The sequence below is a fragment of the Colobus angolensis genome, unplaced genomic scaffold, assembly GCF_000951035.1.
Source record: "Colobus angolensis palliatus isolate OR3802 unplaced genomic scaffold, Cang.pa_1.0 Scaffold282, whole genome shotgun sequence".
NCBI lineage: Eukaryota > Metazoa > Chordata > Mammalia > Primates > Cercopithecidae > Colobus > Colobus angolensis.
Genome location: NW_012116066.1, coordinates 1,494,921 through 1,512,843, shown reverse-complemented (window position 1 = coordinate 1,512,843; position 17,923 = coordinate 1,494,921). Strand labels below are relative to the sequence as shown.

Here is a 17,923-nt window from a genome sequence, read left to right as displayed (position 1 = left end):
ATGTATTTCTCCCTTCTTGAAAAAGTATTTCAAAGCCAGGCATAGTGGCTCACTCCTGTAATCTCAGCACTTTGGGAGTCCGAGATCGGTTGGATCACTTGAGCTCAGGAGTTAGAGACCGTCCTGGGTAACATGATGAGACCTGGTCTCTACAAAATATATAAAAATTTGCCGACTGTGGTGACTTGCACCAGTAGTCTGAGCTACTGGGGAGGCTGAGGCGGAAGGATGGCTTGAGTCCGGGAAGTCAAGGCTGCAGCGAGCTATGATCAGGCTACTGCACTGCAGCCTAGGTGACGGGGTAACACTCTGTCTCAAAAAAAAAAAAAAAAAAAAAAGTGTTTCAAAATAACCCTATCTTCCCCTAGCAGACTTTCATCTTTCTCTCAAAGAAGTGTGGTTCCTACTTCTATGTGTGGTTCCTACCCATGTTCTGTCAAGCATCTTACCCAGAAGATATACATCTAGTGATTAGGTTTCATTTAGACAAGAGTTGGAAAAATCCAAGCCCTCATATATAACCTCTTTTCCACCAGAATTCTGAGAAATCTCTTCAACATGAGGTCTGATTTTTTTTAAACTTTCCTTCTTCCTTCCCCAACCTCTAACAGGAAGATTACCAGTACTTAGTTGTAAGTAAAGGTTACTATTTGTAAGTATCAGTGTTAGATTGTAGAACAGTAGATTGCGAGAGCCATTTGTATGTGTGTGCGTGTGTATGTGTGTGACTAGCTCCTATCGGAAGGAAGCTTTTTCATTGAAACTTTTTCAATGGTTATGTTTTAAAGAGGCAGAATTTTCCTTGAACTCTAAAATTACAGACCACTTAGATAAAGGTAAAGGCAGAGACAGTAGGAATGTTTACACATGTTCCCCTGTCTAGAATCTATAGGGGAACCATGAGGCCTTTACACCTAGACTCTTGCTTGACAGTAACAATTTAGTCCAGAAGCCTACAGCAGGTGTTCTCAGCTTGAGTTCACTTCCTACTTCCCAGGAGTCCAGGGGCAGCAATTATTTTATTCTACCTTGAGAAGGCTAGTTTATTTACTGGTAGGCTTATTTGCTAATAATAATTCATTGAGTACTTATGTACTAGGCTCCATTCTAAACACTTTACATTTCATTTATAGCATAGTTATTATTCCTGTTTTACAGATGATAAAACTTTTTATAGTCCCAGGGAGATAAGCATTAGCACAAAATCACACAGTTAGTGATAGAGCTGAGTCTATGTAACGGCCAAAGTAATGATTCTTTCAGTGCCCCATCCTGTTTTCTCTAGGATGCTTCATCCCTGCCATCTGTTTCATTTCCTGACTCTTAAAAGTCCTAGGCCAGACCTTCTCCAACATCTCACTTCCTCTCCCACATCTCAGTGAAATTAGGCACTAGACATGGTTACCAAAGATCACTTAGTGGTTACCTGAAAAGTGCCTGCCCTCTTGTTTAGATGATAGAACACAAATGTATATAGGATCAAAGTTTAAATAAATGTTTAGATTGCACTAGGTGAGCATCTATACTAGCCATTGAAGATGATACATAGTCAAAGAATAAAACTTACTCATAAGTAACTTAAGCTCACTTTGTAGGGGAGAAGCTAATAAAATATGTAGTAGATGGAAACAAATTTTAAAATTTTTGCAAGTGAAAATTGTACTTAAGACTTTGATTCTTACAAAAATATGTTTTTATTTTAAATAGCCCATCTCTGTAAGGCTCACTGTTATTTACTAAATGCTTTCTCATAAATTTACTCCACTGTTTTTTTTTATTCACACAGAATTATTTCCTAATGGATGTTCAGCCTTCAAGAAAATTACTCCCAATATAGATGAAGAAGGAGCAATGAAAGAAGATGCTGGGATGATGGATGTCCATTATAGTGAAGTAAGGATTCCAGGGCCTGCGTTGCCGGTTATATAAATTTCACTTCGTAAAATTCATGTATATTAAACAGTATTACAGCTAACCTAATTTTGAAGGTAACTAAGGGTTAGTGAACTTTAAGTATTAAAACTGTCCAGGCCAAAGATGTTCCTGTTTAGAAGACCCTGTCTCTTGAACTGGTCCCATTGTCTAGTTTTAGAAATGTAGCATTTGCCATCCTCAAGTCACCATCCCAGTAACTAGATAAGAGTCAACACATGTTGGAAATTTTTCCATAAAAAATAGAGTTAACATTTTTTTTTTCTTCAGCTAAGACGGAGTATGTCCAAAAGTATTTTTAAATGGAAAATTTCTGCTCTAAATGCCACATGGATAGAAAACAGCTTTGGCTGTCAGTCAACCACCAAAGATTTATTGAACATTAACTTGAGAGCAAGGCCCTGGACTTGGTGACCTAGGAGCTTTAAATAATTAGATATGACTAGTCCCTGACCTCCAAGGTCCACCTGAAGAGATAATACATGTACATGAAATGGAAAAAAGACTTTTGAATAATATTTGAATAATATAGACAGTATGTGCCATGCAAAGTCAAAGGTGAAAGATGCCTTAGAGCTCAGGTAGACTAGAGGAGGTATGATCAGAGAGGGACTGGAAGAATGAGAACAGCCTGAAGGCATTCTAAGAGACGGGAGAAGAGCAGGCACCATGACTAAGAGGTAGGGAAGTGTAAGACATGTTTGAGGCACGGTGAGTGGATCCTTTTGGCTATAGCAGTAGGTTCCCATAGAGAAGAGTGTTAGTTGAGGCCAGATTTTGAGAAACTTTCAATGTTTGGGCTTTCTTCAGTAGAATATTGAATTGGTATCAAAGTCTTTTTTTTTTTTTCTGGAGTCTTGCTATGTCGCCAGGCTGGAGTGCAGTGGAGCAGTCTCAGGTCACTGCAACCTCTGCCTCTCGGGTTCAAGTGATTCTCCTACCTCAGCCTCCCGAGTATCAGGAACCACAGGCGTGCGCCACCATACCCAGCTAATTTTTGTATTTTTAGTAGAGATGGGGGTTTCACCATGTTGGCCAGGATGGTCTCGATCTATTGGCCTCATGATCCGCATGCCTTGGCCTCCCAAAGTGTTGGGATTACAGGCATGAGCTACCACACCTGGCCTCAAAGATTTTTGAGCAGGATAATGACTAGATGAAAGCAAGGAAGAGGGAAGGCTAATTTGGTGATGATGTGGGAAATGTATTGAAGATACAGGGATAGGAGCTAGAGGCAGGGGCTAGAGAGAAGGCTGCCCTAATTATCCAGATACAAGTAGTTAAGGCTTAAACCAGGGTAGTGAAAGATTCAGGAAACTGTGTGAGGAAAAGATGATGATTTGCTGGCTGTGGGAGGGGAAGGGTCAAAGGTAGCTCTAAGATTTCAGGTTTGGAGCTTAAGGAGAAATGATAGATGGATGGTTTTGCAGGAAAAATGATGAATTTCATTTTATAGGTGAGTTGATTTTGAAGTGAAAGCTTATCAATATGGAAATAACCATCAAACCATTAGAAATGTGGAACGAGTCCGGGCTCAGTGGCTCATGACTGTAATCCCAGTACTTTGGTAGGCCGAGGCAGGTGGATCACCTGAGGTCGGGAGTTTGAGACCAGCTTGGCCAACATAGCTCTACTAAAAATACAAAAATTAGCCAGGCGTGGTGGTACCTGCCTATAATCCCAGCTGCTGGGGAGGCTGAGGCAGGAGAATCACTTGAATTCGGGAGGTGGAGGTTGCAGTGAGCCAAGATTGTGCTACTGTACTCCAGCCTGGGCGACAAAGTGAGACAGTGTCTCAAAAAAGAAAAAAAAAAGAAATATGGAACTGAATATAAGGAGAGAGTTTAGGGTTAGAAATACACATCTGGAAGTCATATCCTTATGAGAACCAAAGCAGACTGAATGTTAGACATAATACAGTGAGTGAAGACCAGAGGATCAAGGACTGAACCATGGGGGAAAGTTCACAAAGAGTGTGAACATAGAAAACAAGAAAGAAACACAGAAAAGCAGAGATTGCAGTTATAGTCCCATGAAATTACATTTCTTAAAAAACTTGTATTAACAATGAGATTAAAATTACAGTGACATACTTCATAAATACTTTATGAATTGATTTTTTAAAATATACAAATCTCAACTTACCTCTGGTTTATTTAATGATCCACCTAGAAGCTTTACCTACTACTTATATGTAGTCTCTCTCCCTATCAGTAAAATAAGGACAATAATACTATTGTGGTCACTTCACAATACATGTGAAAACTTAAAAAGTCATGAAGTGTGAGAGTAATGTCAGGTTTTATCATTGACCTACTTGGCAGTGAGATTTCTTAAAGGCAAGTTGGTGTCCTTTTACCCTCAGAACCTACAAGGATAGATACTTAAAATATGTTTGCTGAATTAATTGATCATAACAGAGACACAAGATACTTGAATTTTTATTCCAGCTTGATTTTTGACTATGTAGCCTTGGACAAGTTAATTCACGTTTCTGGATCTTAGTTAGATGATTTCCCAGAGACCTGCAGGTTTTACAGGCTGACAGCAGAAAGATTCAGAGGATTTCATGGGATTTCATGGGGCTTAACTGGTTCAGTACAATTGAACTTATATCCTTGCCTTCTAAACAGTAGCTTCAGTGTATTCATAGAAACGCCTTTGAGCTTGACCCTTTTTTATACTCTTAAGGAGAGCAGTAACTTTTCTTAATAATCAAAAACCATAATTAGTTTTATGTATAAACGTATTTGTTGGAAATCTTTTGGGTTCTACAAGTAATTTATACATACTTTTATTTGATATATACAGGTAGAATCATGTTCTATCAAGTGCCACTTTATGTTTCAGTTTGCATAATAAGGCTTCTTCCTTATACCCTAGCCAATTAAAAAAAAAAAACTAACACTGATTTAGAAGTTACATTGAAATGAAAAATACAAACTGTTGTCCATTTAGTGCTTGTATTTACATATGTGAGTTAAACCAGTAATAATGCAGTGTAACTTGTTTCCAAAAATGTATTTCTGACTTGATTTGCAAGTCTTTTTTTTTCCCCATGACACCGCCTCAGGAGGTCCTGATGACATGTACCCCTGCAATAGATTTTAAACATATAATTAATGTATAATTGGGTTGGGCATGGTGGCTCACACCTGTAATTCCAACACTTTGGGAGGCCAAGGAAGGCAGATCACTTGAGGCCAGGAGTTCAAGACCAGCCTGTCCCACATGGTGAAACCCCGTCTCCACTAAAAATATAAACATTAGCTGAGCGTGGTGGCACAGGCCTGTAATCCTAGCTATTCGGGAAGCTGAGGCACAAGACTCTCTTGAACCCCAGGGGCAGAGGTTGCAGTGAGCCAAGATCGTGCCACTGCACTGCAGCCTGGGCAACAGAGTGAGACTGTGTCTCAAAAATAAAAATAAAAATGATATAATTAATACATAATAAAATCTTAAACAATTTGATGAATTTTGACAGTTGTATACACCCATGTAACTATGTGATCGGAAACAAAAAAATAGAACATGCCCATTCCTTCGAGAAAGGTTCCCTTGTGCCCATTTCCAGTCAGGCTTCCCACCTCCACCATCTGATTTCTATCACCATGAATTAGTTTTTATGGCATATAAATGGAATCATTCAATATGTACCTTTTTTAAAATCTGACTTCTCTTGTTTAACCTAATATTTTTGAGATTCATCCATATTGTTGGGTATATCAAAAGTTTGTCCTTTTCCATTTTCTTTATATACAAATTTTAAATCCATTCAGTTAATGGGATTTTGAATTGTTTCCAGTTTCAGGTTGTTATGAATAAGTCTACTTTAAACATTCCTGTCTATGACTTATTGTTGACATATGCTTTTTTTCTCTTGGGTAAATATCTAGGAGTGGCATTGCTGAATCCTAGGGAAGATATATATTTAACTTTTAAGAAATTTCCAAAGAGCTTCTCAAAGTGGTTGGACCATTTTACTGTTTGCCAGTAGTAGATGAGAGTTCTAGTTGCCCCACACCCTCCCTAGCATCTGATATTGCTAATCTTTTTAAATTTTAGCCATTCTATTAATATTAGATCTGAATCAACATCTCATTGTGGCTTTTATTTGTATTTCCCTAATAACCGATGATGTCTACCACTTTTTCAGGTGTTCCTTGGCCTCTTTTATATTTTCTTTTGTGAAATGTTCGTCTTTTATCCATTTTAGAAATCACATTGCCTACTTTTTATTGTTGTTTTGTGGGAGTTCTTTCCTGGATATAAATCCTTTGTCAAGATGTGTGTGTTGTATATTTATTTACCAGCTTCTGACTGGACATTCACTTTCTTAATTGAGTCTGTGGTTGAGCAGAAAATTTTGATTTGGTTGTAATTGATGAAATCCAGTTTATTATTTTATAATAATTTGTTCTTTTTGTATCTGGTCCCAAAAATCTTTGCCTACCTCAAGATCCTGATAGTGTTGTCCTGTGTTTTCTCCTAGAAACTTTGTTTCCGAGTTTTCTTTAGGTCTGTAATATATTTAAAGTTCATTTGTGAGCATGGAATGAGATAGCGGTCAAAGCTTTTTTTTTTTTCTGGACAGTTAGGTGGTACATACCATTTGGGGAAAAACAAGACTTTCCTTTTGTCACATTGAATTTACTTTGGCACCTTGGTCAAAAGTTCGGTTCTTCATATTTGTGTGGGCTATTTCTGGATTCTCGGTTCTCTTCCATTGCCCATCTTGATGCCAGTATCACACTTGATTACTATAACTTAAGTCTTGAAATCAGGTAGTGTTAGCCCTCCAGCTTTATTCTTTTTCAAAGTTGTTTTGGCTATTCTACATCCTTTGAATTTCCATATAATCTTTAGAATCATCTTTGCTATTTCCTCAAAATAGCCTGAGAATGGAGAGTTTAACAATATTGAATTTCTCAATCAATGAACGTTTATTTGGGTTATCTTTAACTGCCAATAATATTTTGTAGTTGTTAGGGTAGAAGTCTTGGGTTAGATTTATTGGTAGATATGTGATGTTTTGATGCTATTGTAAATAATATTGTTTGCTTTTACATTTTCATTTTTTAATATGTTGTTGCTAGTATATAGAAATATAATTGATTTTGTATGTTGCTCTTATGTCTTGCAGCCTTACTAAGTCTGCTTATTAGTTTCCGTAGTTTGTATGTTTTTTAGGATTTCTACATACACAATTATACCATATGCACAGAACAATTTGACTTTTTCTAATCCTGTATGCATTTTCTCTTTTTCTCTTGTCTTACTGTACTGGCTAGAACCTTCAGCAGAATGTTGGATATAAGTGGTGGGAGCAGACATTCTAACTTGTTCTCAATCTTAGGAGAAACATGTCTAGCCTTTAGATTTTTAGTAAATGCCTTTTATCAGATTGAGGAAGATCTCTTCTGTTCTTTGTTTCTTGAGTTATTTTTAAATATCATGAATGGATGTTAAGTGTTGTAAATGCTTTTTTCCTGCATCTATTGAAAGAGATATGATTTTTCTGTTTTATTCAGTTTATGTGGTTGTATATTACATTTTTTTCTAATTGTAACCTAACTTTACATTCCTGGGATAATTCATACTAAGTGTGTACCTTATTTTTAATTCCCCCAATGTTTGTCCCAAAATTGCTGGAAATTTTAATTTGGCTAGCAGACATTAATATATAGATATTTTATTCAAGTAGCAACATTTATTTCACATATACTATCCAGTGACACTGAAGTAATTACTGGAAAAGCCAATATAAGTAAAATATTATCCCTACTCTCAAAGAATCATAGCCTATTGGAAAAGTCAGACATGTAGATAATATGTAAATAATGTACAAATATAGTGATAAATCCTTACCAAAAACTTAGTGAAATAGAAAAAAAGATGTGTAGTGTCTTGCCTACTCTGTATTGATAAGGAGAAGGATCCTGGAAAAGGTGATACCTAAAGTGTTTTGAAGAGATTAACCAAGTAGAAGGGATTAAAGGGAGGAAGGCACAGCCTGAACAAAGACATAAAGCTAAGACACACCATTGTGATTCAGGGAAACTACTTAGTCCACTGTTGTTATAAAGTACAAAGTTTGGTATGATGAATGATGAAATTATGGAAGTATCAGCCACATCATTGCAAGCTTTGGGTGCCACATGAAGGAGCGTGTCCGTTGTTCTGTGAGTGATGCGGAGCCATTGCCAGATTTTAAGAAAGGGAGAGTGACACTCTCAGGTTTGCATTTTAATCAGAACCCTATGGCAGATGTGTGGAAGATGTATTTGAAAGGGCCAAGACTGGAGGCAGGAAGATAAATTAAGAAAAAAAATAGGGAAATTTTGCACCTTAGCAATAAGAGAAATGGAGAGAAAGGGTCAGATTTGAGAAATATTTAGGAAGTAAAACTGGCAGGACTTGGTAATGAACTCATTAGAGAATGAGTAAAGAAAGAGGGTGTAATAGTTTCGTAGATATCTTAGCCTATTTGGGCTTCTATAACAAAATACCAGAGACTGGGTAGGTTATAAACAACAGAAATGTGTTTTTCACTATACTGGAAGCTGAGTGGGTGAAAATAAAGGTGTTAGCCGACTTGGTGTCTGGTGAGGATCCACTTCCTAATTCATACATGGTATCTTCGCACTGCACCCTTATGTGGTGGAAGGGGGTGAGCTAACTATGTGGGGTTCTTTTTATTAGGGTACTAATCCCATTCATGAGGGCTCTGCCCTCATGACTTAGTCATCTCCCAAAGTCTCCACCTCCTAATACACCATCACCTTGGGGGTTAGGATTTTAACATATGAATTCTTGAGTAAACACAAACATTCAGGCTGTAGCATTAAGACTGTAACATCAAAGTACCACAAATTAGGTGGCTTAGAACAAGAGAAATTTATTGTCTCACAGTTCTAGAGTCTAGAAATATGCAGTCAAATTGTCAGGGCCATGCTCCCTCTGAAACTCTGGGTAGAAACCTTCCTTGTCTTCTGGTGGTAAGAGTTGTTCCTTGACTTCCCTTGACTTGTGGCTGCATCACTCCAGCCTCACTCTCTGCCTCTGTAGTCGCGTGGTGTTCGCCCTGTGTGTCTCTGTCTTCATGTAAAGATACCAGTCATACTGGGTTGGGGCCCACCCTACGCCAGTATTGCTTCAGTGATCATATCTGCAATGACTCTGTTTTCAAATAAGGTCACATTCTGAGGTACTTGGGGTTACAACTTCAACTTACCTTTTTGGGGGACACAATTCAGCCCATAACAGATGATCAAGTCAAAACTGCGCTTAGTTTGCTACCTAAGGGTCTATAGGGTATTGCCACTGGCAAGATGGGAAACACAAGTATAAGAGCTAGATGATGAATTCGATTTTCTAAAGGACATACGGGAAGAGCTGTTTTAGCGATCAGTTCTATAGGTCTGAAGTGCATCTCTTTAAGATAGAAACAGGCTGTTATGACTTATGGGTAGCGTCAGTAATTGGCTTCATGTTTTCATGGTCGAGAACATGAGATGATGGTTCACAAAAGAGTTTTATAGCAACTGTTATTCTGGCAGGGCTGGTGATCTCTATCTTGAGCTGTTATCCTATCGTTCTCAGTAATTTTAGAACCATCAGTTGGGAAGTGTTCTTTATCAAAACTGAATCATTTTAATACCAACCCACAAAAATAAAAACTAAAAAAAAATTTAAAACATCAAATCATTTTAATAAACACCTAAATCACCAACACAGTATTTGAAAATGTTGTCAATTTTTCTTAAGACTGATATAGGTAAATATTGTTTTAATATAAAAAAATGGATGTTAGACATTCAGACATCCTCAATTTGGAATAAACAATATATTCCCTTTTTAAAAATATTCTTTCTCTATGTGTTAACATTTGCAACTGTAGTTAACATCTTCATTATGTGAATAAACAAAATAATCATAGTTTACTATTGTTAACATCAGTTTTATATTTTTAAGAATGTTTTTAACTTTAAACATTTGATTTATAAAATATTGTCACACAGATATGTTCCTTTTGTGCATCTCATTGAATTTAGTACCATCTGTTTGTTTTCTACCAACTTGAAATGCTTCAAAATTTATTTGTCCAAAACTCTAAAACTATTTTTAATTCCTAATTGGATTTTTCTCTTAATGCAGGAAGTCTTGCTGGAGTTGCTAGAACAATGTGTAGATGGCTTATGGAAGGCAGAACGTTATGAAATAATTTCTGAGATTTCCAAGTTGATCATTCCAATTTATGAGAAACGTCGTGAGTTTGAGGTAGGCAATTTGAACATTTTTATCATTGACTTATGTATTTTATTTTGGTTTTAGGGAAAACAGTAATATAGTTCTGTTACTATTATTCTACTCAATGTCCTCTGAAGAATATAAGGTTCATTAGATTATGACTTTTGTATTTTATCATAGAATATAGATAGTCTATCATTTTGACATCCAATTTCAAAGTGACAATCCCTAAAAAGGCTATTAAATCCTAAGATTTTTTAATGTTTTCACCACAAAGGAATGATAAATGTTTGAGATGATAATTTACTAATTACCCTGTTTTGATCATTACACAATGGTGGCATGTATGGAAATAACATTCCCCCCATAAATTGTACCTCATAAATATGTACAATTATTATGCGTCAATTAAAAACAACGTAAAACTTCCTCTGGTCCTGCTTATGAAAAGAAAATGAAGTGAAACTTAAGAAGTCCTACCTTATATTCATTTATGTTTTCCAAATGAAATTAAGCTAAAATATCCAAAATAGAAATTGAGATTTAAATTAGACCAGTGGTTCTGAAAAAAAAAAAATTTTTTTTTTTTTTTTGAGATGGAGTCTCACTCTGTTGCCCAGGCTGGAGTGCAGTGGCACAGTCTTGGCTCACTGCAACCTCTACCTCCCGAGTTCAAGCAATTCTCCTGCCTTAGCCTTCCAAGTAGCTGGGATTACAGGCATGCACCACCATGCCCCGCTATCTTTGTTATTACTATTGGAGATGGGGTTTCACCATGTTGGGCAGGCTTGTCTCGAACTCTTGACCTCAAGTGATCCTCCCGCCTTAGCCTCTCAAAGTGCTGGTATTACAAGCATGAGCCACTGTGACGGGCCTGAAAATATTTTCATCTAGCAACCTTCCCTCTTTCAGAGCACAAAATAATCAGTGTTGTTTTCACTAAACCTTCACTTTAAAAAGCTGTCAAATTTCCACGTTACCCAGGAAAGAGGCATAGACATGATTGTATTCTTTATAATTCAGTGGAGAAACTAAAGGTGCTGGCAGATGACAGTGGGGTGGGTAATAATACACTAGTAATAGCCCTATTATGAGAATTTTAAAATTTTGACTTGTCAGATAAACTATTGATAAAGTATAGTTAATAAAGTATAGTAGTATCATGAACAACAATTGCTACCAGCACTAAACATGATTTTTTAGATATTCAAGTCTCTTAGTCCATATCATAATTTCTATCGCTGCTGTACTGGGAAGGGATGATTTAGGATTCAAGCCATTTTTAAAAAGCAAGGCAATTTATTCTTAAATAAAGCAGTTAGGCCTTTCCTTGTTGACGTAGTTTCTAAGAGTGAACACACATAGATTTAATATAATCTGAGCAGTGTTTTTGTCTCTCCTCCAAACTGGCTCTGATCAAACTCACTTTTTCTTCCCAGATTCTAGGTCTTCCTCTCTCTCTGCCATACGTTTGGTGTAAATGGGGCATGCCTGAAAACTCATAGTAGAATTCAAGTGAATATAGTAATAAGCTGAAGTTAAGTATAGGTCATACAGATGGCAAAGAATAGCCTATGAGACAAAACTAGATTTGCCATTACCCCTCCTATCAAAGCATTACATCTGAAGAACCTTTGTAGTAATTTCAAAATAAAGTCCCCATTTTCTGACTCTTAGGATGAAGGAAGTTCTGGCTGTTAGAAACCCAGGGAGCCTTTTGCTACTTAGCCGACCAATAGGGAAGAAAGAAAAATATATCTTCTCTACACATTAAAGAAAATTATGTTTTCTATAGGGGAACTACTCCTATTTCCTTGGAGGGGTGTAAGAGTCTGTATAAATCCCCTAGCACTCTGTATAGATGAAGTAATTGTGTTTAGGACTGATGTAGCTGGAGTGTGGTAGTGCACGCCTGTGATCCCGGCCATTTGGGAGGCTGAGGTAGGACGATTGCTTGAGTCCAGGAGATTGAGGCTGCAGTGAGCTATGATTGAGACACTGCATGCCAGCCTTGGCTAAAGAACAAGATCCAATCTCAAAACAAAACCAAAAAATAGAACACTGATGCATACTTTTCCAGTGTATCTCTATGGAATGAGCTGAAAACTATCAGAGATAGCAGCCAAGGTAAGGAAGATTTCCCTCCAATTGAGCTCAATTGTAAAATATGGGAAGAATTTTAGAGAAAGAAGCTTGTGTGTTCTTCCTTTTTTATTGAGGTGACATTTATATAACATACAATTAACCATTTTAAAGTATAGAAGTCAGTGGCATTTAATATATTCACAGTGTTGTGCACCCACCACCTCTTTCTAGTTTTAAAACTCCCCAGAAAAACACTCCATACCTATTAAGTAATTACTCCCCACCCCACTCCCATTTTCCAATAACCACTAACCTGCTTTCTGGCTTTGCTTATTCTGGATATGTCATTTAAAAGGAATACAGATTGAGCCTCCCTAATCTGAAAATTCGAAATCATAAATGCTCCCAAATCTGAAACTGTTTGAGCATGGTCATGATGCTCAGTGGAAATACTCACTGGAACATTTTGGATATCAGATTTTCAGATTAGACATGTTCAGTTGGTAAGTCCAATGCAAATATTTCAAAATCTCAAACACTTCTGGTCCAAAGCATTTCAGATAAGGGATACTCAACCTATAATATAATATGTGACCTTTTATGTCTGGCTTCTTTCAGTTAGCAAATTTTTTTTTTTTAATTGAGACACAGTCTCACTCTGTCACCCAGGTTGGAGTACAGTGGCGTGATCTCAGTCACTGCAACCTCTGCCTTCTGGGTTCAAGTGATCCTGACACCTCAGCCTCCCAAGCTATGAGGCGCACACCACCACTCCTGGCTAATTTTTGTATTTTTAAGAGAGATGGGGTTTCACTATGTTGTCCAGGCTGGTCTCAAACTCCTGACCTCAAGTGATCCACCTGTCTCAGCCTTCCAAAGTGCTGGGATTACAGGCGTGATCCACCACACCTGGCCTGTTAGTGTAATATTTAGAGGTTCATATATCAGTTGTAGCATATATCAGAACTTCATTCTTTTTTATGGCTGAGTAAGATTCCATTGTATGGATACACTGCAGATTGTTTATCCATTCATCCATTGATGGGCATTTGGGTTGTTTCACCTTTTGTCTGTTATGAATAGTGCTGTTGTAAACATTCACATACAAGTTTCTGTGTGGACATATAATTTCAATTCTCTTGAATATATACTAGGGAGTAGAATTGCTGGATCATTTGGTAATTCTATGTTTAACTTTTTGACACCCACGAAGCTGTTTTCCACAGTGGCCGTACCATTTTACGTTTCAATCATCAGTGTACTAGGATTCCTGTTACTTCATATCCTCACCAACATTTGTTATTTTCTGTTCATTTTATTTTGTTTTGTAAAATCCATCCTAGTGCATGTGAAGTGGCACCTCATTGTCTTGGTTTGCATTTCCTTAATGACAATGAGATTGAGTGATTTTTCGTGTCCTTGGCTGCTTGTACATCTTCTTTGGAGCAATGTCTATTCAGATCCTTTGCCCATTTTTAAAATTGGTTTGCATATATTTTGTTGTTGAGTGGTAAGAAGTCCTTAAATATTCTGGGTACTAAACCCTTATCAGATCTGTGATTTGCATGTATTTTTTTCCATTCTGTAGGTCATCTTTCACATTTTTGATAATGTTCTTTACACAATGTGCTCTCTTTTTCTGGAAGTGCAGAAAAACATATCCTTTGGAAATATCTGTGAACTTGCATAAAAGCAGCCCTCACTGCAGCTTACACCATTACTTATTGTTATATTTGCATTTTATTTTCTCTCTTTAAATACGTGGATTGTTTATTCTCATGTCTCTCTACCTGAGGGCTCAAGCAAAGCATTTGGCTGCCCTTTCGGTTAAAAATATTGAGACCCTAGAAAATAGTAGTTGATAATACAATATTTCAAAATTAAAAATGTCCATTGAGATGTGAATAAAATGAAGCATGATGTTAAAAAGTACAATGTTATTGAGGAACAGAAAACCACATACCGCATGTTCTCACTCATAAGTGGGAGTTGAACAATGAGAACACATGGACACAGAGAGGGCAACAACACACACAGGGCTTGTTGTGGGGTGGGGGGTGGCGGGTGAGGAGAGGGAACTTAGAGGACGGGCCAATAGGTGCAGGAAACCACCATGGCACACATCTATCTATGTAACAAACTTGCACGTTCTGCACATGTAGCCCCCCCCTTTTTTTTTAGAAGAAATTTCTTTTAAAAAGAAATACAGTGTTATTTTACCATTTTAAGTTCTACCCTTAGACCTAAAGTTGTTGAGGACTGTCTAATTGTTACAAAGGGAGATGAGTAGGAATGACCCCACCAAGACCATTTTGAAAAGAATATACTGGTGCTTTTTATTCTTGTACATTCATCTTGAAGACATTTAGTAATTAAACAAAAAAACAAAGCTGATTTGTGTATTTTTATTTTTCAGAAACTTACTCAAGTTTATAGAACTCTTCATGGAGCTTACACAAAAATTCTGGAAGTTATGCACACAAAAAAGAGACTTTTAGGCACTTTCTTCAGAGTTGCCTTTTATGGCCAAGTAAGTGTACTTGAGTTCATAACGTTTTCCTTTTTAAACATTCACCTTTGAATTACTAGTTTACTGTAGCAGCTAGGATTCTGTCCAGATAGAGTGCCTATTACAACAGCAGAGAGCCTCTTTTGTATGTATAAAGTTCACTTTGGTTCTCATATCTAAATCCTTCAGGTCGGAATACGATAGAGAAGGTTTTGATTTCTGTCAGTTTCATTTTCTGTTAAGCTTTTTAAATTAAACATATAGTAGTCAAAACTTTTAAATAAAAAACAGGTAAGTGTACAGGGAAGGAAAAAACCTAGTTTGGAAATCTTCCTCAGACCATATGTTTATATGATTATAAATTTGAAAATTATCAGGAATTTGAAAATTCTCATGTATTTGAAGTTCAAAGGGTAAATACATGCATGGGACTTTTAGTAATATTATTCAAAATATTTCAAATATATTATTACTAGCTATTTAATAGATTTTCTTTAAATGTTGTGTTTGCTCATATTATTTATAAGTTATTATTTGTTTAACTTTATAATAGTCTTTTTTTGAAGAAGAAGATGGAAAGGAGTACATCTATAAAGAACCAAAGCTCACTGGCCTCTCAGAAATTTCCTTGAGACTTGTTAAACTTTATGGTGAAAAGTTTGGCACGGAGAATGTCAAAATAATTCAGGATTCAGACAAGGTAACACATACCCTACATTTTGAAATCATTATTTGCTAGTTCCAGGCATTGTACATTGCTCCTGACTTTTTCCTTTTTTAACTGGTAGAGAAGCATGAAAACAGAGCTTTCCAGATAATAAAAGAAAGAACAGGGGTTTTGGAGTCGGAGATAACACGTTTCAAATCTCTACTCTCTGCCACTCACTAGCTGTGTGACCATGGGGAAGGTACTTAACTCTCTGTGCTTCATCGTTCTTAGTAATAAAGTGGAGATAATAATAGTAGTATTTTCCTCATGAGGTTGTTGTATGGATTAGATGAGTTAATATATGGAAAGTATAATCACTTTCCTGGTACATAAAAAGCATTCGCTAATAATAAGCTAACGTGCTCACTAAAGGGTTAGATATTATCGTAAATGCTATTGTACATCATGATTCTCCATTACATCATGATTAAAATCCTCTTGGAGCACACATTTTATTTTAAGATGTCCTTAGTTCAGTAATAGTGACTGTAGTTAACATTTGCAATGAAATAGGTTTAGGAGAGATCCTTGAGCCTTACTCTCAAAGTTATCCATCCCACTGGGCCCTGCCAAGGCATAGTGAGAAGGCTTACATCATAGCAAGAGAGGCCCTTTCCTAGGAAATGCATAGTTCCCTATAGACAGGATTTGGGGGAAGCACTGTAGGAATGCCTGACTGTCCTTAGTTGCCTTGGGTGTGCCCAGACTTAGAGCTGATTTTTAAGGGTAGGAAGGACATACAAAGTTCAAGATTTGGATCCACAGCAATATTTACTGAGTGACTATGATATGCACAGTGCTATGCAGAACACTTAAAAGCTAGCAGGAAGCATTACCATAGTGAAAAAGCCCATGGCTATTGTAAAGACACTTCATTGTCTACCATGAAAATAATCTCTTCACTTTGTAGACTTACATATATCTCTTGGAGATGACTTTATCTTAAACATAAACCTAAGACGTTTAAAAATAGATTTAGCTTTTCGATCCGCCATCTGTGGTGGAGCCGCCACCAAAATGCAGATTTTCGTGAAAACCCTTACGGGGAAGACCATCACCCTCCAGGTTGAACCCTCGGATATGACAGAAAATGTAAAGGCCAAGATCCAGGATAAGGAAGGAATTCCTCCTGATCAGCAAAGACTGATCTTTGCTGGCAAGCAACTGGAAGATGGACGTACTTTGTCTGACTACAATATTCAAAAGGAGTCTACTCTTCATCTTGTGTTGAGACTTCGTGGTGGTGCTAAGAAAAGGAAGAAGAAGTCTTACACCACTCCCAAGAAGAGTAAGCACAAGAGAAAGAAGGTTAAGCTAGCTGTCCTGAAATATTATAAGGTGGATAAGAATGGCAAAATTAGTCGCCTTCGTCAAGAGTGCCCGTCTGATGAATGTGGTGCTGGGGTGTTTATGGCAAGCCACTTTGACAGACATTATTGTGGGAAATGTTGTCTGACTTATTGCTTCAACAAGCCAGAAGACAAGTAACTGTATGAGTTAATAAAAGACACGAACTAACAACAAAAAAAAAGATTTGGTGGTAGTTTCAAACGTAATATATGGCAAACACTCTCTACTTCTTATCAGTTTCACTATTTTGTGTTGTTTCATTGAATTGAAACAACAGAAGATTTTCTCCCCTTGCAGCCAGATAGTGTTAGACTTGTTCCCACAATATTGATTACTGTATAAATGAAAAGGTAACGAAAAGTCAGACTTTCTGTGCAACATGCAGTTTTCTACCTTATTCTGCCTCTGAAAACTGGGCCAAAGAATGCTAGTGACAAACCACAACAGGTGGCTGGACCCCTGATGTTTGTTATGTATCATATTTTAGTAGTTCCTTATAGGCAACAGGCATAATAAGCAGTTCCTGCTTTTAAAATATATTTATTGTTTTCTCAATGTGCGAAAGTAAAAATTTAAAATACTCTTTTCCCTTGCCAAAGAACAAAATCTGCTTAAGGGCAAAGGCAATTTGAAGAGGAGTTTGGCAATGTCTTCCAATATTTTAAATGTATGTGTCCTTGGACCCAGCAATTTCACATTTAACATTTTATCTTGTAGATGTACACATATAAATATATATGTTTAAAGTTGTTCACTGCCACAAAATTTATATAGCAAAAACCTGGAAGCAGTCTAACTGTCCATATGGCTGAAGAAATGGTGGTCTTACCCGTATAATGGATATAACCACCTAGGCATTAAAAAGCACGAGAGATTTGTAAGTGTCCATATGAACCTATCAAGATACATATTTTTTTCTTTTCTTTTTCTTTTTCTTTTTTTTCAAGACAGGGTCTCGCCCTGTTGCCCAGGCTGGAGTGCATTGGTGCCATCTTGGCTCACTGCAACCTCTGCCTCCTGGGTTTAAGCAATTCTCCCGCCTCAGCCTCCCTAATAGCTGGAATTACAGGCACCCACCACCACACCTG

At 37.0% G+C, this 17,923-nt stretch overlaps 1 protein-coding gene and 1 pseudogene across 2 annotated transcripts in view; both read left to right on the top strand.

Moving 5' to 3' along the window:
• The window catches only part of DOCK11 (dedicator of cytokinesis 11), a gene marked incomplete at its 3' end in the record, with an annotated part of 157,159 nt that overhangs the window by 123,644 nt on the left and 15,592 nt on the right, over positions 1-17,923 (top strand). The window contains exons 45-48 of the mRNA XM_011948698.1: positions 1,787-1,893; positions 10,090-10,212; positions 14,684-14,797; positions 15,330-15,476. Coding sequence (XP_011804088.1) covers positions 1,787-1,893; positions 10,090-10,212; positions 14,684-14,797; positions 15,330-15,476 — 491 coding nt within the window. The remainder of the gene's footprint in view (positions 1-1,786; positions 1,894-10,089; positions 10,213-14,683; positions 14,798-15,329; positions 15,477-17,923) is intronic.
• Positions 16,470-16,995, top strand: LOC105516479 (annotated as a pseudogene). The gene has a single exon (XR_001002495.1). The product of XR_001002495.1 is annotated as a ubiquitin-40S ribosomal protein S27a pseudogene (transcript).